The sequence below is a fragment of the Streptopelia decaocto genome, assembly GCF_964273445.1.
Source record: "Streptopelia decaocto genome assembly, chromosome: 16".
NCBI lineage: Eukaryota > Metazoa > Chordata > Aves > Columbiformes > Columbidae > Streptopelia > Streptopelia decaocto.
This window is the reverse complement of record NC_138671.1, coordinates 2,986,765-3,012,591: the sequence shown is the minus strand read 5'-3', so window position 1 is coordinate 3,012,591 and position 25,827 is coordinate 2,986,765. Positions and strand designations below refer to the sequence as shown.

At 40.3% G+C, this 25,827-nt stretch overlaps 1 protein-coding gene across 2 annotated transcripts in view; it reads right to left on the bottom strand.

Moving 5' to 3' along the window:
- PRKCA (protein kinase C alpha) overlaps window positions 1-25,827 on the bottom strand; it is a 115,443-nt gene that overhangs the window by 7,622 nt on the left and 81,994 nt on the right. The window contains exons 6-14 of one of the 2 annotated variants that reach the window (XM_082066831.1): window positions 24,750-24,906; window positions 24,520-24,654; window positions 23,679-23,775; window positions 11,157-11,180; window positions 8,475-8,618; window positions 7,526-7,699; window positions 6,538-6,629; window positions 4,891-4,953; window positions 4,558-4,696 (exon numbers count right to left, since the gene is read on the bottom strand). In XM_082066831.1, coding sequence (XP_081922957.1) covers window positions 4,558-4,696; window positions 4,891-4,953; window positions 6,538-6,629; window positions 7,526-7,699; window positions 8,475-8,618; window positions 11,157-11,180; window positions 23,679-23,775; window positions 24,520-24,654; window positions 24,750-24,906 — 1,025 coding nt within the window. The remainder of the gene's footprint in view (window positions 1-4,557; window positions 4,697-4,890; window positions 4,954-6,537; window positions 6,630-7,525; window positions 7,700-8,474; window positions 8,619-11,156; window positions 11,181-23,678; window positions 23,776-24,519; window positions 24,655-24,749; window positions 24,907-25,827) is intronic. The other variant, XM_082066832.1, reaches the window with a different exon arrangement.

Sequence of the window (25,827 nt, the reverse complement as noted above, 5' to 3'; positions counted from 1 at the left end):
GCAGCACATGAATTAAAAATTACTGCAGTGCTTCTAAGCAAAGGATTTCAAAATCAATTGCACCTCGAAATATATTACACATCCAGAGGTAATAACAAGATTCTCAGCTGTAAGGTCCTACATAAAGGCAATCTTTATTAGGTATCTTTTAGCAGTAATATGGGATTGAAAATATGTATTTGGGACATTATTTTATACTGTAGTAACTGAAGTACTTGGTTGCTCTCCCTTTCGTTTCTATCCCAAGTTCCCGAAGGTCCCCTGGAATCAATGTGGCTTCTTGGGAGAACACTTTCAAACTTTCATCTAGAAAAACTACTGGCCTTTACACAGAGAAAATGATGAAACATTTCATCCTCGACCCCTCTCTGACAATCTCTCCTTGCCTTACAGAAGAAAGCATTGTATGAGGAAAAAAAACCCAGTATTTTTCAGAAGGTCATTAATTTATAAGGGCAGAACATTTTGTACACTAAGTGCGCTTCATGTTAGTAGTTTTGGTAGGAAGAATTTATTTCAGTTAGCAAATGAGAAGAAGATGCACCCACAGCACTGGGAAAGAAGATGCTGCTACACCCCCCTGGCACTGAGCTCTGTCCAGGAGGCCACAGACTGTTTCTCCTCCTATTGTGAAAGAGTTTTATGGGATTATTGAGGAGAGGAAATATTTTAAATACAGCAATGCAATGTCATAAAATGAAAGATGTAACAAAGCACAGACTCAATGACGCTGGCTTGTTTATCCAGCAAGAGGTGACTCAAGATTGGGTTGTTCTCTAAATAGCATTCTCATCAGCAAATGTAATCTGCCCCAATTAAATCTGCCTTTGTGAGAGAGCAGCAAACAGAATCATCAAGAGAGACAGAATTAACATGAGAAAAAGCTCCTACATTTAACTTAACATATGGTCAGCGTCACTAAAATTTTTGTCCTATTTGATGCCACATGTCACCAAGAGCAGAAGCATCTGCTGGCCAGAGCAGGGTCCCCTTTGAGCTTCCCAACCAGTCGTGTGACGGGAATGGGACTGGAGACATATGGACACCAAGTTCCACTGGGACTGGAGATGTCCCACTGCAGAAAAGTCCCACTGCAAATGCAATGAAAACATTGAATGCACTGCAATGTAGGAAAAGGTGGTACCATCAATGTCTGCTGCTGTGCACCGGGCAGCTTTTTCCTTTAATCCTAATTATATACACCCAGTTTGAATACCCAACTTAATCCTGGTAAGGATGTGACAAGTGGAACACAGAAAAGCAATCTGCGCTGTTCATTCATCAACCTGCATCTCGCACATGCAAACAGTGGTTATACTCATAATACTGGGAGCTATTCAAAGCGTTAATTGGAAAATGTAAATGTGAGGAAGGAACGCTCACTTCAAGGAAGGAATTACATGTGGGAGGAAGCAGATGAGTTTTCAATATACAGTCAAACATGCACTGGTACAGTCAGCAAGTCCTAAATGTCGTATTTTCAGCAGTTCCCTCCTCCTCATTGAGAAATCATCATGTTTTACCCACCAGCTGCCGCACCGCGAGCCGTCACTGCCCGCCCTGAGCAGCTGCCTGAACAATCCTACCGGCAGGTACAAATGTGGTATATTTTAGAATACAGAAGGTTTACTGGTGTGAGCTCCTGTCTCACCACAGCGTGCAGAGCAGACCCACAGAGCCCTGAGGTTCTTCACGGACCCAGATCCAAGATCTCCTCCTCCTCCAGCTACAATCTCTGCCTTCCACTGGCCAGGGAGGAGCAGGAAGCTCCCCAAGCCCCTCCCTTCTCCTCCTCCTCCATCATTAATTTAAATTACTTTTTCACCTCCTTTTTAATTTCAAATGTCCCATTTTACCTATCTATTATCGTGTTTTAAGAGCTCTTCATTTTCAGGTCCCGTGGATTTGAGAGCTCAGGAAGACCTCACACGGAATTTCTCTCACCAAGCCAAATTGGCAGAGGAATTTTGATTTTTTTTCCTTTCTTTTGTTCTTTTCCTTTTTTTCCATACAGTTAACAGCACGACACAGAGATTAATACCAGAAATTCATAGAAAAGTTTAGATCACTGCAGCTTGCAGCCAGTAGCCAGTGGGATAAATAGATTATATCCCAGAGGCAAGAGAGAAAGCGGTTTGTGAATGTATCTTCTGTCTACTGTAAGAGTTAAAACTTAGTGTTATTAGAAGAAATAAGTATTACCAGCACAAGAAAGTCTTACTTATTAGCCTCCCACAATCCCAGCAAATGCAAGGTGAGAACTTGAAGTTTCGAGGCTATCAGAGGAGGAGATGGGAAACAGAGTTTCTAATTTAAATCCTTCTGAAATTCAGCATCAGCTCTGGCTGCAGTGGGGATGCTGGTGGGGGGCACATCTAGCCCCTTCTGCCTCTCTTGACCAGTCAAGGAAATACAAATTATTTGATTTCATGGCTATTCTACCACTCTGACCATACAGATTTAAGTTCAGCACATCAATGAATAGTCTTTACTGCCTGACAGAAGTGGTCAATCTACCAGTTTAACCTCTACGTGTTCCTCAATCACATATGATTAAAAAATGAATATTTATTCCAGCGTGTTATACACCTAAGTAATAACAAATGGTAACTTCCCCAGTCACCAGGAAAGCATTATTTTACAGTACACCAAATACTGATGGAAACAGCTAATTCTCTGTGTTTGAGTGGCACATGCTCCCAGGACTACTCTGCTCTAGATACCTTCAACAGTTTATTTAGATTTAGCTCATTCACCTCCACCCGTCAGGGAACGGTACCGTGCAAATGCATCCTCATTATCATCTATTATACATTTTAGGCCTGAAATGCTCCTGCAAGCAAAACACAAACCTCACTTTGAAGTTTGCCACACAGACCTAGTTTGCAATTTGTCAGTCATAATAATGTCTTCAGAAACTAAAGAAAATCAGTCGAAAAAAAAAATAGAGAATAGAAAGACTCATTTCCTCCCAGTTACTGAATGTTTTGGTAAAAGGTTAATTTCTTTATATCAAATTTCCAAATAAAGCAAAATAAATAATCCCATCACTGACCCACACTGAGCATTTTGGCTCTGACAGCACGTTCTTTGGGATTAACTGGCACAAGACTATTGCCACAGAAAGGACACTTTTTAGTTGGTAATATTGGCTTCCTTTATGTTTTGACAGGAGCGACTGAAATAATGCTCTGGCTGTTCTCATACCCCGCTGCAAGCAACGGCAATTCGTGAAAAAACCAAGGTTTTATAATATACAATATTTCACTCCGAAAAGCATGAATTAGGAACCGGTAAGAAACAAACTATTTTTCATTCCAGTTTCATGGAGATGACAAAATTCACCTTAGACACTAATTTACTTGTCCGTGTGTAAATCTCCCATATTCCAACAAACATTCATTTACAGCCAGAAATGTTCCAGCCAGAGCTGCCTCTTGCCCAGCACTCAGTGAAAAACTGAGTCTCTTGGATCAGGATTCAGGTCTTGTATTGAATTTGCAGCCAAACAAATCAAGACACTTGAAAGCTCAATATGCACAAATACCAGATTTTAATATTCATATATTTGAATCCTTTCCAAATCACCACATGTGCTTGTTTTCAGTGTTTTATACCTAAACCATTGAAATACAAATCATATCCAGACTAAAAATCTTAAGTCTAAGCTCGCGTTTATCACGGCGCTTTAAAATAGAACTGTGTTCCTCATGATCAAATGTTCATTTTGGACAGGTTGGTGACCGAACGTGGTTTTCAGTGGCTTGAACGCAGCACAGGTATCGCCAAGTCACAGAAAACTGAAGGCAAATGATGGATTTATTACGTCTACTCCACTCAAGCCCTGATCTGAGAGCTCAGTTGAGGTTTTCGATGACTGGACCTTTACAGGGATCGACTGTGGGAGCTCATGAGCTTCCAAGGTCCATTCCAACCCAAACTGTCCTGTGACTGCACCGTCTGAAAGACACGGACTGGAAAAAAACCACAGTAGTTTTCCAGGGGAAACCTTCAACACCTCATGAGTCCCTTCCCAAAAATCAATGAGTGGTTTGTGGTTTCCTCAAAATGGCAAATAATCCTATAAATATACGTATTTTGGCAGCTGTGTGAACCCGTGGAGAAATCCATTAAAGAAGCTACGTTTGCTCCCAGTAAAATGTTTGCTGACCTCACCACCAACCTCAGCAACAACCATGGAGTCTCTATGACTTCAAAAATTAAAGCACAAAGTTCAGTATAACAACATTTCCAGGCCACGAATTTAAAATCACAACGTCATGATCCCACTTGTTTAGTTTTTTGCTAGTGTGAACAAAACCTGAAGCACTGGTCAAGTTAGGTTTTCAATCAACTAGGTGTTTTTAAAAACAGTGAAGTCTTATTGATAATATTGTATTCATTCACAAAGTTATTCAGTATACCTGCAGGAGGATAAGTGGTACCATCCACGGTACAATCCAGGGTTACAGCTATCAAAACTCAGCGGTGTAAAACGTGCGTAGGGACAATTTGCACTTGAGAGACTAAAAGGTTCTTGGAATGGTCAATATTTACCTCTGGTGCAATGTAGTCCGGAGTGCCACAGAAGGTCCTGGTTGTGACGCCGTTTAACATATGTTCTTTGCACATACCAAAATCGGCAATTTTAATGTGTCCTTCTGAATCCAACATCACATTATCTAATTTCAGATCTCTACGAGGAATCACAGCAATTTAATGTTAACATTTAGGATCAACCAGGGCAAATTTACCCACTTGAGTCTGGGTGAGGAACACGCGTAGGAATTTGGGGGGTGGAGGGGACAGGGGTGCACACACACAGTCTAAAAGGGACCTTTTGTGGGTTTCAAAATAGTTCAGGAATTACATATGTGAGATTTTACTCACCTATAAACGATCCCTTTGTTATGGAGAAAGAATAACCCAATAGAGATCTCTGCTGCATAGAATCTGTATGAAAAAAAACAAGTGATTCCTTATTGCCCCATGGTTCCCTTCTGACAAAACATTTCAGGAATGCATCATGGTAAAGCATGATAATATAACAGCATATAAAATATATAATGCATAGTTTGTATATATATATTAAAGTATAAAAATATATATTGCAGGCAGATGACACAAAAGACACCTTTATTTCAATTCGATTTTGACAGACATTTTCAAGTATTTGATGGTAAAATAATGCAGAATTTTTTTAGAAATTGAAAACGCCTCCCAGGACCACACAAAATGATGCTGCTGGAGCACAGCATCTCACTGCACCGGCCTCACTGCCTGCAAAGGTCACTCTCCCTAATCACATATCAACGCTCCATTCACATTGCAATTCATATGGCATGAAACAATTTGCAGAAATAGTATTCCTTTATACAGGCTGTTAATGGATTAATTACATGAAGCTAATTTAAATGATTACCATATAAAATATAATTGCTGAATATAGTTAAAGGATATATAATGTTGATGGATGTTTGAAGGCAGTTGCTGTGGAACTATGCAAATTACATGCAGGAGGATAATTTAATGATGAGATTAATTTTGAGGCTAGTTCTGAAACACTTCTCAGAGGTGTCTGCGAACGCCTGTGCTGGAAGATGCTCCACAGGCGTGAGCTGTCACAACGCACCCTAAATTGCAATGGGTGTTGGCAAGTGACTTGAGCTGGGAGTCAAGGATGATCCGACACCATCTAGTTTTTATTTAGAGAGTTGTTGAAACTTTTGCTCCATATCTCAAATACTTACATTTAGAAGGCCTTTCATTTAAACAAGCCCTGATTACTTAATTCAAAATGAGAAATTATTTTAGCTGGATTCTTAAAACACTTGGCCACAGTCAATTTTAAAGTTTCATTGGTAAATGATTTATGAAACACTAATAATTGATGATGAGATGTTACAAAGCATGACTAAAGTGGTATTGATGGACTGATTTACATTTTAATATGTTACAGATCATTATCAGTAGCTCCCTGATATGCCAGATGCACAATTACCTAAAAGGGATCATGTACATAAACAACTTTTAGCCATTTATTAACTCAATGCTAATGAAACTTCTACAAAAAAGGAGAATCACAGAACTTCTTATAAGCTACACATTGAATTTATCTTGTAAATACTATCATTTATATTGCAACACTGAGTCTGTTTATATTGCCTTTCCTTATAATATTAATTCAGACTGAAATGTTCTACTCACTTTTTTATGTTCGCTTTTAAAACCAACACCAGAATACCAAGTAACATCTTTAATTTCCTGTTGCCTAGTTTAAATTCTTGTCACTTTTAAAGCAGGCATTGCACGCCTTTGTTCTTGCTGTATTTTTGAATACAAAGGCACAGCTACCTTTGGTCCATGTGTGCAAACAACATTTGTTAGCATAACCTTCAGCTTTTTGGCCTTAGAGCACAGTAAAAAAAGGTCAGCTTAGACTTCACACCGAATCTGGGAAGGAGAAGAAACCTGAGCTTTGTACAGGGTAAAATTAAGATGATGACATGATTTAAATATATAAACGTGAACACTCACACTGCTTGTGGCTCCTTAAATTTTCCTACTTGCTGAATGTGATACATGAGATCACCCCCATTCACATACTCCATAACAAAATAGAGGCGGTCCTAGGATAAAGTATTAAAGATGCACATGAACACATTAGAGAAAATATTAGATATGCACTGATCAGCAAAAGAGTCACTAGCATGTTATTATAAAGCTTTTAAGATTATTAGGCCTGGTTGCACATTCTGGCAAAACCAATAGATGAGGAAATGGAATGTCCTGTAAAACCTGCAGGAGTAAGTGACCAATGAGATCTGTCCAGATTGGCCAATTTTAGTGAAGTGGTTTTATTTATTATTTGTCTACAACGGTTCCCATAATTATTCACATATAGTTCTGTCTGGAAAATCTCCCTCTCTAAAAGTACATGTAGAAAAAAGAAATTAATGATGGTTGGAAATTCTTGCTTTGAAGATATTTCTGATCCTTCCTAATACATTTTCCTTTGGAAGATGGGAGATATTATTTGGATTATTAAAAAGAGGCAAGAAGAAAAGTAGTTGTAGTGTTTACAAAAGTATCTGGAAACTTTACAGGTGACACTAAATTAATTGCTTGTAGGTGCATATTTCAGCCAGAGGAAGATGGTGATATGGTATTTTGGCGGGAGATTTTTCTTGCACACTGAGGACTTTTAAAGCCCACATCCAGGTATCTCAAATCAAACACGACCATAAAACATCTGAGTGCACTTAAGTAATATTTTCCCACTCAGTGACCCTCAGACAATAAGACTTAAACCAGTAGGTATGAACCCCAGCTTTCAGACGACTGAAACCTAGGTTTAATATTTGAAATACAAAGGATAATTGCACGCAGTATCTCTTGGCCATTTTCTGTGTGCAGAAACTATGATATATAGGTTGGATGATAATAAATGCTATTGGACTGACAAAATCCACGATCACATAATACACAAAACATGAGGGTGGCAAGAAAGACGGAGCTCACGTACAACTGTTTGGAAACAAGAGTGAAGCTGTGTCAGGAACGGTGGTTTATCTTGCAACGCCAGGACTCGTTTTTCCACCATGGTACATTCAACATCATCGTCCTGAATCACCACGTCTTTTTTCAGTATTTTGATTGCATAGAGCTCCTCTGTCCCCTTCCTATCTGCCAGCATCACCTGCACAAACAGAAACCACTGGGTGAAAACCTTCCCCATTGCCAAGGAGAGAAGGTGACTTATCTACCTGATAACTGTATAGCTGGCAATCCAGCCTTCCCTTTTATTGGTATAGACTAACTCGATCAAAACCCCAAAAATATCAGTATTACTCACCCATTGCAAAGAGCTGCACCAGTCGTTTCAGACAAAGCCTGTGCCAAAACCCGCTGGTTAATCGCAGGCACGTTGCCAACAGGCTGAGAAAATGTTAAGTCCCATATGACTTCTTTAGTAAAGGGCACTTTATCATATAAGTGGTTGTTCAAAGAGACAGAAAAATAGCAGTCCTTTCGTTCAGCTAACAGATTTCACATATGTGTGTGTATATATATATATATATATATCCTACTCTTGTTTTTTCCCCATACTCAGCCTTATCAATGTTGGTGACTTAACAGAACCGGCAGAGTGACCTGGGTAGTAAAGCCAGAAAAGTAGACTTAATTTCCTTGAAACGGCCGAGAAGTGGGGATCTGAAAGTCAGCAACTGTTTCTTACATCCTGCCCAACAGTCTGAGCTTTTTGGTTTGTTTCGTTTGGTTTGTTTTCAAGCAAACTGTCCAATCATGACTGAAGCCGGCCTGTCCTAAGGGAACCGGCCTATTCCATGTTAAGAAAGCCTCCCTCAAAAATGCACATCCTTTTACTCCTTAGAGAATTCTTCATCCATTCTTCCTCAATAAAAACTAAAAGAATAAAAAGTGCGAGCGGAACGGTAATGCAGAATCCCTACCTTTCCGAAGCTCCCCTTTCCAAGAACCATGAGAAAGTTGAAATCTGTGAGCTTCACCCTGTCCAGGTTGTTGGACGGCACGCTTGAGCTCTTGTCTTCTGTTGGAGTAATGACTTTGTTACCAGCTGGCCCAAGTTTGGCTTTCTGAAGAACACACACACACATACACACACAAAAACAGGAAAGTAAGAAGAGGAGCCCGTTTTCTCGGCCGGACGGGTGAAGGTCAGAACTGGAGACGACCAGATTTGAGGTGGCATTCCCAGGAGAGGCTGCACAACAACATCTGCACAGACACAACTTCAAAGACTCATTCCAACAACGCTTTTGACGTTATTGAGCGAATTAAAGTGGGAAACTGTGTTCAGGTATAACCAGATGAAAGCAGTTATACTTATCTGGTTAGAAGAGCAAAACCAAAGCAAAAAACAAAGCCAAAGCAACAACCAAAAAATCACTTATTTTCATGCCAAAAGCAGGTTTATCTCCTGTTTTTGTTTTGAAATACAATAGATGCTTTTCAAAAATATCATGCTATAAACCACACAGGGTATTTTAGGATATGAACAGTCTATTCAATACATTCTCTTTTAAAATTGAATTCTTCAAGGCACTTCATAGCAAGAGTTTGTAAATCTTTGACATGCATTAAGAAAAATAACCCACACTAAAAAAAACACCACAACACATGAGAATTAATGCAAATGAACATGGCCACTTGCAAAATAGTGACACAATCAACTTTGATTTTCAATCAAGTGTTGATCTGGAAGTATCACATACAAGGGCTCTGCCTTGGCAAGACGGGCTGGTTTGCAGAAGGTTGCAACAGGCTCAGTATTTCACACCACGCACCACAGAATTGCTCAGGTAAGTTGCATTTCAAATCTCAAATTTAATAGAAAAAAGTAAGACTCACCAAAAGATAATGCAGGCTACAACCTAACATCCCTCTTTTGCTCAAAATAATCCCATATACCAGCAGAAGCAAAGCCAAGAGGGTTTAATAATACTTTGGGATTTAAGCGCTTTCCCTCATTTACCTAATGTGTTTTTCTGGTAAATAACCTCTCTGTGGTTAATTTACTTCATGCCATTGACATATGCTTGACATTTAAGGATAAGTGATTTTCTCACTGCACCACAAATGGACAGTATTTACATATCATCACTGTTTTGCAGATAAAGAAAACTACAGCGTTTAAAGTTCATTCAAAGTCACACAATCAATCACCTTACAAGCCCGGCCTGGCATATACCTTCAGCAGCCTCTCTGGAGACCGGACAACGCAACCTTTTCCTCTCTCCAGAGATGTTTAAAGTGTAAGATTAAAAGGGATGAGTTGATTCACAGACTCCAGCCCTGTACGAGCGCGGGCAGTAATGCCAAGTCAACCTCTGATAAAATAACCACGTCACTTGAAAAGCACATTCAGATTGGATGGCTCTTCCTGCAGCTTCATAAATGCAGAAAGTTTCCACCCTGCCGCAGGGATAGGAGTTTTGCCAGCTCTGATTTATTTAAAAAAATCATTATTTTTCAATTGTAATACAGCTTAAACCGTGGAATTTCTTCCACCACTACTAGTACTTGCGGGCATGAAAGCAGCGCTTGGAGAGGCTAATCAGGACCATGTGTTGTGCAAAGCTTTAGGAAAAGCCAGTCCTGGGCACCAGCCTAAGTCCCTGATTGTGCAAAGGAAAGATGGACCCTGGGCAGCCCTGGCCGGGACACATCTAGTGTCTGTGATGGAGCTTTGGTTTGGGACAAAGCTCCTTTTAAAGATCACAATGCAAGACCGAGCCGTAAGCCAAAGAAGTAATAAGGTTATTCTAATAACCTTTATTTGTACAAGATGAAGAAATGGTTTTAAGGAACAGCTTTGCTGGCCGTGTCTTTGCGATCCCCCCACAGACGGGATCTCACGTAACAGAACAGATCCTGTTCTTGTGCTAAGAGAAGAGATTTCAATATCCGTCTTTTCACCAAGAAGTAAGGGAGATCCAAATCAGGCACTGAATGGAAAATCCTGGCTTTATTTCTGATATTTCACACCCACTGGGTAGGTTGTCAGCAGTCTATTTGAAGCCACAAATCAGCTTTTGTTTGGGGCAGTTGGTTTCTTGGGGTCCAAACCCCGTTTGGGCAGGGAGCGCTTTCTGCAGCGCTGCAACCCCAGACTTGAGGTGAACAGCACTTTTTACAACAAAAATCCCCAAAACGAGCGGCAGATTCACCAGCAGGTCCCAGTGCTGAAGGCACCGCGCTCGCTCCATCAAACACACAAGATGGAATTGTCAGGATCTGCAGGTGGCATCTTAAAATAATATTAGAGAAGCCAGCCAAGGCCTGTGTGCGCCGCTCGGATTCAGTGAGCTACAGAGACGTGCTGCTCTGCCTCCCTCTTTCATCTGTTTTAATAGACATCGCTCTCAATTTGATAATTTCTTTTTCTCCATTCGGTCAGGTGGGCACTGCGTTCATTTTCGATCTACATTCGGACTGCTTCGCTTAATATCTTCGATAAAAACACAATATTGTTACAACAAAGCCAGCTTGCAGCGAACAAACCCGAAAAACAGTATGTTAAAGAGAAATTAGTCTGCGCTGGCAGCAGAAAAGTTAATGTGAGAAGAAACCAAGACATGCACATCGCCTTACTGCCTCTGGTTTGGACGCACCTTATCTCGGCCAGTTCTTTTACCCTGAAACCACAGGTGAGACACGTTTTAGTTATCCGGCCCAACCGCACTTCTCCATGGAGTCTCACAGAAGCTGCAGTGTGTTATACTTGGAATGTGGTGTGTGCTTTTTGGAAGAGGTATCTCCGGTCTTGCAGTAAAAATGATTTTGGAGAAAACTCTCTTTTTTTCATATCTAATTGTAATTTTAATTAGATATGAAAAAAAGAGAGTTTTCTCCAAAACCTAATGATACCCGTGAGGCAAAGAAGAAAAATAAGCGATTAGTGTATAGTAATCCATCATTGCACTCACTTTTCCATCACTGCAAATGTTCTTATTGAGTCTTCAAAACTTTCTGTTGTTTTTTCTTTTTTACTGTGAAAACAATCTAATAGGACAAAACAATAAATCTGAATATCGGTGTTTCTGCCTTCTAGGTATTAACTATAGTTCAGAAACCTCAGAATTACAGAGCGAAAAGACCGAACTGGTCATTTTTCCCGCCAGACAATAAATAAAATTTGCGAAGAATCAAAAAAAAATAAATCTACACAATTCACATTCCTACCCGCAGTCTCTTTAGGTCATTATGTTGGTGCTTTAACACCTTGCATTGCTCATTTTCCTTCATTCTCTTCCGCTGCTGTTTGCAGCATTCGCCTCAGCACATCGGGTGTTCCCGTCGGGAAAACGAATTGTGGGTTCCAAAACCACCCAAACTTGCTGCCAGCCCTGAGCACACAGGGCAGGACCCCCATCCTTGCCCAGGAATAAGTATTCAAGCCAAAAAAGAGGCCCCGTGACGTGCAGTTCACTAGAGGATGTGTTTCTGTGTTGTCAAGGCAACTCGCTCTCAGCAAGTTCAGCTGCCCAGCGGGGAGATCTGCTGGTAACGCGTTTTCAAGAGGAGAACGTGATAAATGGAAAAATATTGAACAACAATGCTGAATTCCCAGCGCACACGGGGAGGTATATACCCCGCAGCACACGCTCTGCCAGGGAACACATGATGATCTCCATGTTTCACCCATTACTGGTTCCACCGAGAGCTCTGTCCCCCTCCAGACCCACAGCTCTGCTCCCCATCACCCACCAGCATCCCCTCCCCAGATCCCACCCACGCAGCGACATTAATCAGTTGAATGATGAACACCAGAGAGCAGCGCTGGCTTCAGTCCGCAAAGACCCACAGTTTAGATTGTACAAGCGTCAGCAGTCCAAGGACTGGCTGAACAGGCTTTATCTTGGACCCCAAGACTTTCTTGAGGTCCATGGAGCAGGAATGTCCTCTTGCCACGATTCAATCCCTCTGCAAATATCTAACTGACAAAACCCCTGCTGCTCACACTGCAACAGGTTCTCACCAGTTCTCTGCTAGACCCCAACGTGCTCTTCAAACGTCACCAGGTGGTGGAACAAGCCACCTCACGCTAACCTGCCTTGTTCTTAATGTGTCTGTTCCTAATTCTGAAGTTAACCCAAAGCAGGTAACACTCTGCATGTCACTTAAAGAAAACACAAAATAGGCGGTGAGAAGCACGGAAGAGAACAGTGTGAACAGTAACACTTGGGTTTCACCATTTCAGCCCAGGAGGCTTCAGCCACGAGAGTGAAATTAATGCTCAGTTATGTCTGTCAATACCTGGACTCTACGTAATAAACATCAGAGCAGCTCAGATCTCTGACAAACTGTAGATGTCACTGGCAGAACTGACAAATCTCATACTAAGGATGCAAAAAGGAGCAACCGAAATAACTCAGCCGAGTCTCAAGGAAGGACAAAAAGCCTATTCAGGTTTCCAGTCATGACAGCTCAGTGGGGACTCTGATCAACAGGTCGAGCCATTAGCAAGCCTTTAATAAAGTAAATAAATCGAACAAATTCCAAGTCAAAATCTGGAGGAAACAACCTCTCATTCGCTGAAATGTTCTCTATCATCGTGGCAGCTTGTTTCTTACATTATTGCATTTCCAATTCCATGTAATTATAGATGCTATGAAGGGCTATCAATTTCCTAGTTCATACAACTTAATTGTTAGGATGCTGAGAATCTGAAATGAGAAGAGTCCATTTCTAAGCTCCTGCAAGACCTAATACTTCACCAGACTGAGTTTTAAGCTTAATACCATAACCTAATGCAAGCTTATAATTCATTAGCTGAGAGTTTTGTAGTCATGGAAACAACACAGCAAAGAGAAAGTTCGAGCCTGAGCTGCGGATGACTTGGGGACGGCACCAGCGTCACGTCTCGGTCCCACCTGAGCTCGTGCTGCTCCTGGTCAGAGGAGAGAAGGAATGTCTGTGGCCATTTTACCTGTTTCCCTACAAAAAATCTTATTCCCATTGCTAATAAAAAGGCACAAAGGGAAATAGGATGTTTTATAGAAAGACACTGGTGATAAAACCCTACCTGGGAGTTGAATATGGACTATTTTACGGCTTTAGTTTTCCCCTCATTTCCTCTCCTCCAGCCATTAAATTAGTGTCATATTTACCCTTTTGTTTAGTAATAGTAAATTTATTTAAAGGATTTGCCTGAAAAGGATTCAAAATGCCTTTTTGCAGAAAGCCCGTCCGGGAACACAGGGAACCTACTCGGGAACCCACTCCTGAAGCCGCCCACAGGCCGCGCTGCTTCGCTCATCACACTGAAACGATGATACCACAACCTATGCGAATTAATTTGGGCCACAAATTAAAGAAGAGAAAGCAGCGTGTCCCAAAATGAATTCTAGATGGTTAGTAAACCAGAGTTCTTTTGTCTGACCCAGTCTGAGCTGTGCGTTTGGAACCCGGGCCTCTTATAACACCGTGCGGGCTCACAACATTAATGAGATCATTCTTTTATCATCAATGCCAGCTAAAAATCTTGAATAAAGGGCTGTATGAAAAAACACTATAATGAATTTTACCAACATAGCGGTTTAATTTAACAGGTTTGTATATTTTAAAATATACAGATGCAAACAATGTGCGTTATTTCATTTCTTTCAGGCCCTGTTTCTGCTTTGGGAGCTATTCCATGTTCTGTACTGACCCCTTGTGGTTCCTCACTCCGAGGAGAAATCATGTTCTCAAGCTCAACATTATGTTAATTGGATGTTTACTTAGGATAAAGGCAGTGAGAGAACCCAAAAGGCCAATACAAGAGTTTCATATACCATAAAGCATCTCGAGAGAGCTGCTTCTTTTGGGGGGGTTATAATTCATTAATTTTGTTAATTGTTTTTTTTTTTTTTACTGTTTTGTGTTGCTGTAGAGAAATTAGAACTGTATGAAGTACTTGAATACATGATTTCTAAAAAAACCTTCAAATTAAATTTGCGAGGCACAAGATTAAGGCAACCACATCCCCTAGAAAATGTACACAATGAAGTCAAATGACTGTGAATGATAATAACTTGAAAAGGGATATTTTAATATCTATCCTAACACAGGAGTTTTGGGGATTATTGCCCTGGACAACTGTCTGGCTGTGAGCAGCACAATGGAGAGAGGGAAGAGTTCCCCGTTTGGCACTGTCAACATGTTTAATCTGTTTAATAATCCTGCGGCCACCTGAGTCTACTTTGTTTTCTGCCTTTATTGCCAAACCCTGCAACGGAGCAGCGTCTAACTAGATGAAATGTAATTAAAGAGCCTTCCTAGGAATAATAGTCAAGAATCTATGCAGAAATACCCTGTGACAGCAGTAATAAAAACACCCTGAAATAACAAATACAATGGCAGAACTGCAAATCCCTAAGTGTCAAAAAAAGCCCTGCTTTTATATATGCTCCTTCATTTTTAATTACGCAAATTACTACTAATTTTCAATAAAAACCTCCTGAAGTACAGAAACTACTTTTAAGCATAAAACATTTCAATATGGACAAAAAAATTCTGCTCTAAGATAATCTTTAAGGACTTCAGTTCTACCCAATCGGAGCGCAAATGCCTGCGATCAAACACAACAGCCAAGAAAAGCTACAAAGCCTTGGGATTCTGCATCTGGGTCTTAACATGCTACGTAATCACTGAACACACACACACACACACACACACACACACACACACACACACACACACAAAGATAAAGGTGTTTTCTGCATGATGTTGTGAAAACAAAATAATGTATTTAAATATATACTTTGCTAAAGGAACAAACGCAGCATAAATGCGTGATCCGCCCCAGTATCTGATAACTCCCCAAACAAGTGTTTACGCTGTTTGACTTTGCTCACAGGTTCTCAAATTTGCTACGAAATTATAAAGTCATTTTTGTACATTCTGGTGCTTTCTAGCTCCGAAGGGTCACGATACCCTCAGGAACACAGCCTGTCTTCTCCATCGGCTCCTGCTGTCCCCTTCAATTCCAACCCTGGAAACCTGGGGCCGGAAACCTCCCCACCAGCCCCACATTAACTGCTTCTTTACAACATGATTTCCAAGCCATGCGAACGCCAGGGGTGATGGGCTCGGGGAACGTGGCGTGCGGTGATGCTTTGAGCTCAGGTTAGCAATGCGAACTCGCTGTAATCATTTAGAGAGAAAAGGCAGACAAGAAACAGGGAAGCATTTTTTCTCCATGAAATACATGGAATTTTTGAGCGCTGTCTCCACATCAGAACAGAGTGCCAACTTTCTATGCTGGAATTCATGTTTATAATTCACAAGGAATGCGGCTGAATTCTGCCCAAGAAGCAGCAGCTGCAGGAAACTGTTCGGCTCTTTTTTTGGGTGCAACTCCTATGATGGAAACACAAACTGTCCGAGGATTTAACTCAGTTTCTATCAGTGCACTTCAGGGTCTGGATTTTACAACAAAGTGACAAAATTGTGTCAGATATAACTTCATATTTATCCCAGACGGGGTTTTTCAGGGTAGCTTCTTCTCTGTTTTAATACACCTTTAAACAGAGAAACTTATAACTTCACTTCATTAAACAAGTTTCATCAATTAAACCAACACGGGCTTCTATTTTCAAATAAGAAGAGGTATAAAGGATTGAGGAAGGATAGTCCTCTTCTGTACAGGCTCTTCTGAGATAAAGATACCAGATAAAGAATCAAAGTTAAGAAAAAATCAGTTACTGATTACATGACAAATGATTACTGCATTAGGAAATACTTGGCAACAACAAATGGTCTTTTTGTTTTTTTCTGCTTGAGTATTAAAACATTTGGTAAAAACATGCATTAATAATACAAGCAACTCTTCACAAATAAAACTTGATTTTTAAATTAAGTATTTTAAGTTTTGAGGTACAGGATGTAAACTGGTCTAGGTCAACTTGAATTGTAAAAATAGTATCAGAAGACGATAATGGCTTAAACAATGGCTTAAAGTCTTACAACAGTTTACAACACAAGAGCTTCAAATTTCAACTTAAATTCAACCAATGTATGAGACCGGAAGTGTGATTTGTGTCCGTAACCTTTGCCCTGAGAAAGCAAGATCGTTTGTTAGAGATACATGCACATTAGAAGTTCACACAGGTATGTTCTCAATGCTGATATGCGTCTTTTATGGCAATAATTCAGTGAGGTGTGAAAGAAGTAAAATGGGAAGTAAACAGGTGAATTGGGTATCAGAGCATCTGTGCATATGGACAATATCTCTTATGATATAGTATACTCCAACTAACATATAGCAATATATGTAGTATATTATATCATAAAACATGCATGCTATAGTATGCAAATTTATCTACTTAAATATAGGGTGAACATGAGCATCATTTAATCTGTGGAAGTTCCATGAGTGTCTTTCAAATTAAAGATGCACCATTTTCCATGAGAAAGTGGCATTTATTTAACTAATTCCTTCAAAAGGAAAGGCACTCCGCACCTGCTGAGGCTTGGTGACCCCTTTTGGTGAGTAAACTTCTAACCTAAGGAGGACTTTGTGACAAATTAGGGAAGATTTATGCTTCAAATGTTTTTCATCCATCAGAAAATGCTTAGAAGCCTTAGAAAAAACAAGTGCATCCTTAAAACATGGTGAGAATGAAACTGAATTTAATAAACTTCAAACACTGGTAGAGGCGGTTGGGTGAAGAGGAAGGTGCGGGAGAACACCAAGGAGAAAACTACCTTGAAGAAGTTGGGATTGACATGACAGTCCTGGAAGAGACAGGAAAGGAGACACTGCACCGTTAGTACAGGGCTGGCAGAGCAAAGCGACAACAATTAGCAGCAGAAGTAAATGAATAAAGACAGAGCAGCGAGGACACGGAAATGGACACGTCTGTTATGCACAGAAAGTCACGGCGAGGGCTCGGGACAGCGCGGCACAACGACGGGCACGTCACAAAACCGCCCTGCAGCGTGGGACGGGTCTGAACACGCACACGCCTCATGCATGAACGTTCCTTGTGTCGTTAACCACTGCGATGCGTCAAGCTGAATGTATGTACAGATGTATGCGGTCTGGGCTCTTACCAACTACGAGCACTGGAGACGCGTGACAGCACAAACGTTATTTTTTGCCTTGTTTTGAGACACAAATTTAACCTTTATATAAAGGATCCAGAAATCCCTGCTATCAATATGATTTTCTATGCACGCTCTTCACCTTAAATCACAACACACAGACTGAGAAAAGCCCTACAGCAATAACAAGCTGATCAGAACGGAGACCAGAGATGGATGGCATCTGGTTAAGCAACTTCAAGTTCTCTACTTCCAGATACAGTGAGAGGATGGGAAACTCCAGATATCTGCATATGGGAATTCCCTACGCCAAACTATAGCATAGAACAGATGGAGTCATCTAACAGCATCCCTATAGTGCTGCAAACTATTCTCTAATGATTAAATCTGCACCATTTAAAATTAGGAATGAGTGCCACGGCCAAAAAAAGGAAGCTCTTCTTTTTATATCCCTATATGCACAATGTGAACTGATGTGCCAGTGATATTCTGGCTGGTCATGATTTCAGTATAACTCAGTGTCTCTTTCCTGAAAAGTCAATTTAATCTTTTCTTTTACAAATGGAAGCAGCAGCAACCTTATTTCTCTTTTCCCTGAACTGCCTGAAGTTACAGCTCTTGCTTCAAAATGGGGAAGCATGCTGGTTAGATACAGGTAGGGCAGAGATCATACCTTTTATTTATTTAAAAAAAAGAATAAAGTAAATGTAGTATAACAGCTCTGGGGCACAAACATTGTCATCCTGCAAAGACTTAAGAGAAATGTCTAATGTTACAAGACTCTACACAGAGACCTGAAGAACTTTACTTACAATTTAACAAAATCACAAGCTCTTCTCCAGGTTTTTGGGTTTTTTTGAATGGAAGGATCATATTTAATTAGAAAAGTCATTGGGTTCGTAAGCTACTGAAACAGTCCCTGGAGCCTTGTGCTGCCGCCCCGGCTGTGCAAGTGCAGCACGTTCATTTACCCAACCTCCGGCTCACAATTAAAACTGCTCCGGGATGCCCTCGCTGTTGATTAAAGGAAAGAAAGAAAACGTCCTTTTGACCTAAAACTGTTGTGAACATCGGAAAAATGCCAGCTTAATGCAGAAAGTACTGTCCTTCCTAATAAAACAGCTGGAAGCTGCTTTAAAAAAGAATAAAACTAAAGGGAGTGTTGAAGATCTAAGAAATGCAGTACGAGCCATGAAACAAACATGATTTGCTGATGTTCAGAAAGGGAATGATAAATAAACGAAGGAGGTTTCTTTAGGGTATAACAAGATTGGAACTCGTCGGAAAGCTTTAATTGTGCCTTGGAATCTGGGGACATTTTCAAATACCGGCTGCACCGCACAGAGGGCGGCCTGGTGCTGTCAGTGCACATTAGCTCTGCATGCAAGGATATACATACAGAGGTGAGCTGCTGGTTCATAAAATCGCGTCTGCACAAGGATTAACACACAAGTTGGGTCAAACTAAATGCTGTCCCGCATATTGGGGGAGTTTAGTAGCACATCAGAAACACCTACAGCTCCGTCACTGGAGAGGTTCTCAGTATTTACAGCCCAGCCTGATGGCCAAGCACAACATTGTCCTGTTCTTATATTTTAAATGGTAAGGCATTTTAAAGGACATTTGCTTTAAGATCACCATAATACTAGTTATGTTTAGAAGCACTGAGGTGTCACCAAAATGTCACCACTTCCAATTCCTAGATACAGTATCTACCCTGTTTCCTCTCTCCTTACTTTTCAATCCGTTTAGTCTGCAAAATAAACTACAGGTCTGGCTTCTGTGCAGCCTTCATCAGCGACTCCTCTGGCACAAAGCAGCTGTGAAAGGAACTCGTGTGATGATGATAATCTGAGAAGAACCGAAGCAGCAGCCTCAGGGCGTCCGGCCCCAGCAGCTGCAGACCTGGGGATGCTGGAAAGCCGGGGCACGTCACTTCTTGGCAGTTAAAGGTCCATCGGGCAAGTGGGCAATAATACATAAGAGCTGCTCCTGGATGGTTTACCCAGTACCTGCATCGATCCCAGCGAGGGGAGACTGGAAATGCAGCACAAAACCAGTATGGTCCCCCAGCTACACGGGTTTACGGATCTGGCCCACAACGCCAACTAGTATAATAGATTAAAATGGTACCTGCATTTCCTCACCCTGACTGGTAACTATTTTATAGAAAAAGTACTTATATGAACAACTATACTTATTACTTATACTTACTTATCAACGATTGTTTTATTGTGGAGTGATTTTACCGCTACTCGCGCAGTTAAATGGAACGGTACAAAACCAGCAGCCATGAAAAGCCACTGGCACCGGCTGCCATCTCTAACCAAGCCCGGTTGGAAGCCGGTGGCCACGGCAGCAGACGGGGATGGACGTCCCCAAGGAGGCACCTCCCCAGTGCCACCAGAACGGTCCCGTGCGGGTCCCCTCGGTGGGGACGGCACCGAAACTAAGGGAAAGATTTTGTTCTGCCGAAACCTACACAATGAGCTACACTTAAAGAAAACAATTAGAACAAAGGCAAATGTCTGACATCTTAAAGAGGATGTACCAGGAGGAGCATTACGTATCTTCCCCACAGATGCCCTAAAATGAGGATTATATGAGCAGTAACCTATTCCCTCGTAACAACTTGCCTGGATGACTTCAATTAGCAAAGCTGCCTGTAGTGACTTGCTCGCATCGCTTAATATACCTTCTACTTGGTAAATGTATCCACATGTAAGGATTATAGCTACTCTGTTCTCTTTTTAATTAAAGAAAGTCATTGATATGGACCATAACAGCTGCTTTATTTTTAATAACATTTTCCATGATGGTGATGTGGAAAGGAGGGGACAGACGGAATAATTAGCCAGTCTACTTTTAAACCAGTATTATCCCATTATTATCCTAAGGTGATATTTAAGTATCAAGAAGTGCTTTAATAAGCAGCAAATTACAGGAAACAGGCATTGACAAAACCGAAATAACTTCCTACAACAGAAGTTTTAGAATCTGCATATTTCTTTTCGACAAATAAAAAAAACAGAACAACGCCCTAAATGGCAAAAAAATGTTCAAATCATAGCCAGGTAGGAAAAATACAATTAGGTTGTGTTATTTCAATATTCTGCTTTTTGACTAGCAAAATATTGTAACCAGAAAATAAGTATATAACACATAGCAGATATTGCAGCTAAGATTTGCTCGTTTGGGTCCATGGAGCCACCTGGGACCACTGGGGGTTCCCATGGCAACCTCAGCACGGACAATTACGGAGCAGCTACAATGATTCCGAATACGTCTGTTGAGAGCGGAGTTTTGTTTGGAGATGGCCACAAATCATGCCATTCCAGAGAGGAAAATCACAACCCAAGGTGAAAATCAGATGAAAAACAGTGACAGATTTTATCCCGCCTCCACTTCCTACAGGAGGGTATTTTTATCTCTAAGTATTAATAACGATGTATCATCTATAAATCACTGAAGATAGATTTGATCACACCGTTAAGTGAGCAAATAATTAATTCGTAAGTTTTAGTGATAGGTGAGATCCAGAAAATACGTAGATTGATTAAATGTTGTATAGAAAATACTGCAGCGCACCTATGCATAATATACCTCAATTTCTATATATCGGACAACTTCATATAGATAATACATAGATAGTATATAAAAAGAAAACTCCTCACAATAAAATCTAAAATTAATTAGCGAAGTCACTGTGTGATTCCATTAATGAAACCACCATCCTTCTCAATTCTTCTTTTCGAAATTTTGTATGACTAACAACCACATTTAAATACGAAGTCGGGGTTGTTAAAGTGGAGCCAGAAAGACGTGACAGGCTTGTGTAAACAGCTTGGAATCAATGAGAACTTGAGGCCAAACCTTAAAGAACTACAGACGCAGGCAGATACTTTAAAAACTCCCATTGATTTCAATGGGAAGTAGCTCCCAAGTGCTTTCTAAACTTTAATCAAAAGGGCAAAGTCAGTTTTAAGAATGTCAGACTTTTTTTTTTAGGACTAGAAACTGGTTTCAGAAATTTCACATCTATGGGTTCTCTGATCTTTTATAACCCGAAAATATCCTTATTCTTCCTTAATATTAAGCAATAAGATTCTCATCCTAAAGTTTGTCTGTTCTTGTACAGCTTAGGTTGGTGTATTGCCCTTCACTACCACCATTATTCATTTTAAGTATTTGATATTAGTAATGCAATATTTTTGTAGAAATTGTTGCAATTTTGTACTCAAAATTAAATCAGTGTAGCTTGGATATCAATCACACTGTCGTATATCAAAAAGTAGACCTGGCCCCACAAATCCGGACTTGGTTAGCGAGCACCCTGAAGTTACTCTTTTCTAAAACCTGATAAATGAGCAGATAGCCCAGTATGACCCCTCGGTCTATCTATATTCTTGATCTTCCTGGCAAATACACTCCCCTGACCTGCAATCCTCTTCCTGTAAGGTTCCAAAGCTCATTTCGGAACAGTGGAAATATTTATTTAGGTGATGTCATTAAATCACAAATAGCAGCATATTTCCCAGTGCTACTTGCTCCTTAGCACAGGGCACCTAAAATAAAACGACTATGGAAGCCAAGACAGAAACGATACAAAAAATAACGTCAAAGATGATCAGAGTCAGCACCACTTGTGTACCATACCAGAATAGCTAATAAGTTAAATACCACCATTCAGACATCTGTGCTGTTAATTTTCATGAGCCATCACAGTAATTCCCCTTGAAACCAAGTGAGAACATTACTTGGAAGATGCTGCTTGCCTCTGTATCTTCTCACAATGATAAACTTTGAGAGGCTGACCCTAAATCCCTTTGCCCTGTAATCGTGCATTATACTGGTCTTGGTCTAGTTATAATTACATATTTTGCTTTGCTACCAATATTCCCCATATATCATCGCTAAGTTATTTTTTTAAGACCCCAAAACTAAGAGATTGCAAATTCAATTTTCGAACATACTGCATATAATAACTGACATTTTAAAATAAGACAATTCTAGTGACTTTGCGCTGTCTCTGTCCCGAGAAAAAACAGGTTGGTTTCCATACCTATATCACTAACACACACATATCCCCCCAATTCCAGACTCTGTATACGGCACAGAGACATGTACGGGGTGAAGAGAATTACTCATAAAGCTGTTCTTCCTAGGGAGGAGAAAAAGTTAATATGATCTTGACTAGAAAATGACCTGGTGCAGCAAAATAAAATCACACTGGTCAGATCACAACTGTAAGGAAAGGAAAATGAAATGGAGATTCGAATACTTCTCAAATGTGTAACAAAAATCATAATTCATGCTGCAGACAGAAGTATGGTAGCTGATCCAAATGTGTTCAGAAGAAACTGATGCACCTTTTCTTTTCCTTTCTTGGAAGTTGAACATATGCCGATTTTCCTCACTTTCTTGGGTTAACCCATCTTTAATAATAATAATGTAGAATTCTGCCTGATGGTGAACATAAAAAATGCCATTTGAGGTTGAAAGGAACAGGCGTGTTTGTTTATGCACAATAGGTACATTCATTACTTTTTGGATAAACAGATAAAGTTGTAAATGTTCTGTAAACGCCTCTTATCTTTAAAAACTTCCATACCCGCGGTAAAGACACCGGAATTTCAGATGACAACCTTCTACACAGATTTTGAGGCTCCAAATAATCAGTAATTAACACTGTAAGTATTTTCTTTAAAAAAAAAGGCACTTAGTGCAAATCACTCTAAGTATGAAAATGCTGTTGTTTCTGAGAACTTCATTTGTCAAATAATATAGATACCAGATAACAGGTGGCAGATATTGCAGTAAGTATTAAAATACACTGAAATTATCACACATACTTGACACAGAATATTTTAAAATACCGATTTATAAATGTCATGGCAGAGAAACTAAACGGTTAAAAAATGATACCGCTACTGGATTAAACCATTTGGTCCCATCTTCAAGAAACCCAAAGGTACACACTGCTGCCACAGGCAACAGAAATAGTCTAATATAAACTTCTAGCAGGTGTTTTTGGTTTATTTTTGTAATCGAGTGTAAAATTCACCCAATATATATAGTTGTACCCATGTGTGCTTAATCCTCACCTCAAACTTCTGCCGGAGCTCTGCATTTCCATCCTCATCGGCATCTGGAATGGGAACATTATAATATTCACCTTCTTCTTGATTCAGCAGCTTGTACCTGTGCAACGTTTGAGAAAAAAGTGGTGACTTTCCAGCTTTATTCCTGTTAGCCTCAAAATCTGATTCAGTTGTGTCTGTGGTTTGTATCAACGTCACAGGTATGTCAAGAACTGCTTTCAAAGATCTAAAGCAAACTCAGAAACACCATATATTCAACCTAAAATCAGATCTTAAATCCCAGACTATCTGCCAAGGCAGTTTCATAGGCAAGGAAATTCTTCCCACCCATCCTGTGATACGATGGGAGATATAAACCCTGAAGAACCTTCATCTCCAGTGCTTCTGTAGCCCTAAACAATCATCTTTGATGAGATGTCCTTTTGGAGATGGGATGAGTTCTAACCCCAACCTGGCATGTAATAAGATGGCATTTTAAAAAATCAGTTCCCATGTAATTCGAATTTGCTGAGCTATATATAACGTGATACGCTTAGTAATGAATAGATCGTATTTGAGATAAAAATAAAATGCGTATCACAAGGCTATATACACAGAATTGAGTTTGCAGCAGCTCCTGGCTCCAGCAGGAGTTTCACCAACACCACAAAAGAAAAGCATTCCTTTTATTATCCTCCTTTGGCATATACAGCCTATGTTTCCCAGGCCTGGCTGCATTTTCAGTTAATTTATAGCATGAGATACAGCGAAAAGCTCAAACAAGGCTAGATTACATTGAAGACAAATACCAGTTTTAATATTTTTGTGAAATATTCTCTCCCCCTGTCTTCTCAGAAACTCTTACCATCCACTGGCCGGCATTTTCATAAGCTCTGACACCCCAAATGAAAGAGATCCCATGAAATCATTCCTGGTTGTTCGGTCCCAGTCCCAGACCTCCACGGACAACCGCCGATCTTTGTCTGCAGGTTTTAACTTGCTGCAAAGGAGAGAAATAGCGGGGTTTTCAATGCAAAGCTGAAATACATGATTCAATATGCACAAAGATACTCCAGCAAAAGCCATTAGACTTACAATGTGAATGACTCGTTCCAGTCTGGGTTCAGAGTGGAACGGATGGTTTTTGTTTTTTGTTTGCTTTCGTTCTTAGGATCCGGGATGAGCTTCAGTTTAACATAAGGATCTGAAAGTCCATTTGGATCCATAGGAATTAGGTTTTTTGCTTCTCGCACTGTCAATATAAAACAGAGATCATTTGTATAGGATTACAAATCACCAGTAAGAGAGCAATAACATGTCAGACCAGAGTTATTGAAACGCTGAAAAATAAAACAGATAAGACGTGAAACCCACTTGGCAGACTTGGCATGGAAGAAATTAGTTGTTTTAAAGTAAGGTTGCACTTAGTGATATTTATAAGAACAGTCGAGAGAAACGACAGGAGAGAAGAGCAATTCACAAACAACATGCACCTTCCAGGCAGCTCCTTCCCTGCAATGGAATGATTAAGTGTCCAAATCCATCACTATAAATAGCCATTCTTTGTGCTTTTATTTAGTCATCAGTCTTAGGTTATACTACTAGAGGAGAATCAGCCAAATACTATAACGGCAACAGCCAGATGACAACAGATTCCAGAAGACAGGTTATTTGATGCAATCCACCCTTGGAAGATACCTAACAGTAAGCTTTCCTTGGATTCACAGCTCGTTAGCTGTCAGATGGAATCACTGAAAGGATTATGTCATGACAGCAACCAAAGTAAAAGCGCAGAGAAGACAATTTTAACTTCAGCTTCACAAAAAACTTAATATAGCTTCTATTTTTACAATGTCAAAAGAAGACAAAGTGAGCTGTTATATCACGTTGCTACCGATCCCGCACAATGACTGTGTAACATTCATACGACATGGAAGGTTTCATTCTGCACTAACAGCACTCAGCCACCACCTCCTGCTGAACCCCAGAAAAAGGGCATTTTCGTGATGCTGCGAGACCCCAACCCACCCAAAGCTGACGTGCTGTGATGAGCCGCAGAGATTGCGCCGGGATGGGGAATTCAGAGCTCAAAACCTACTGGGAGCAATAACCCTCTGCGCTTGTTTTGGACACAAAACTGCTTTCGTTTGGGAATTCCTCTGTGAGGTCCATA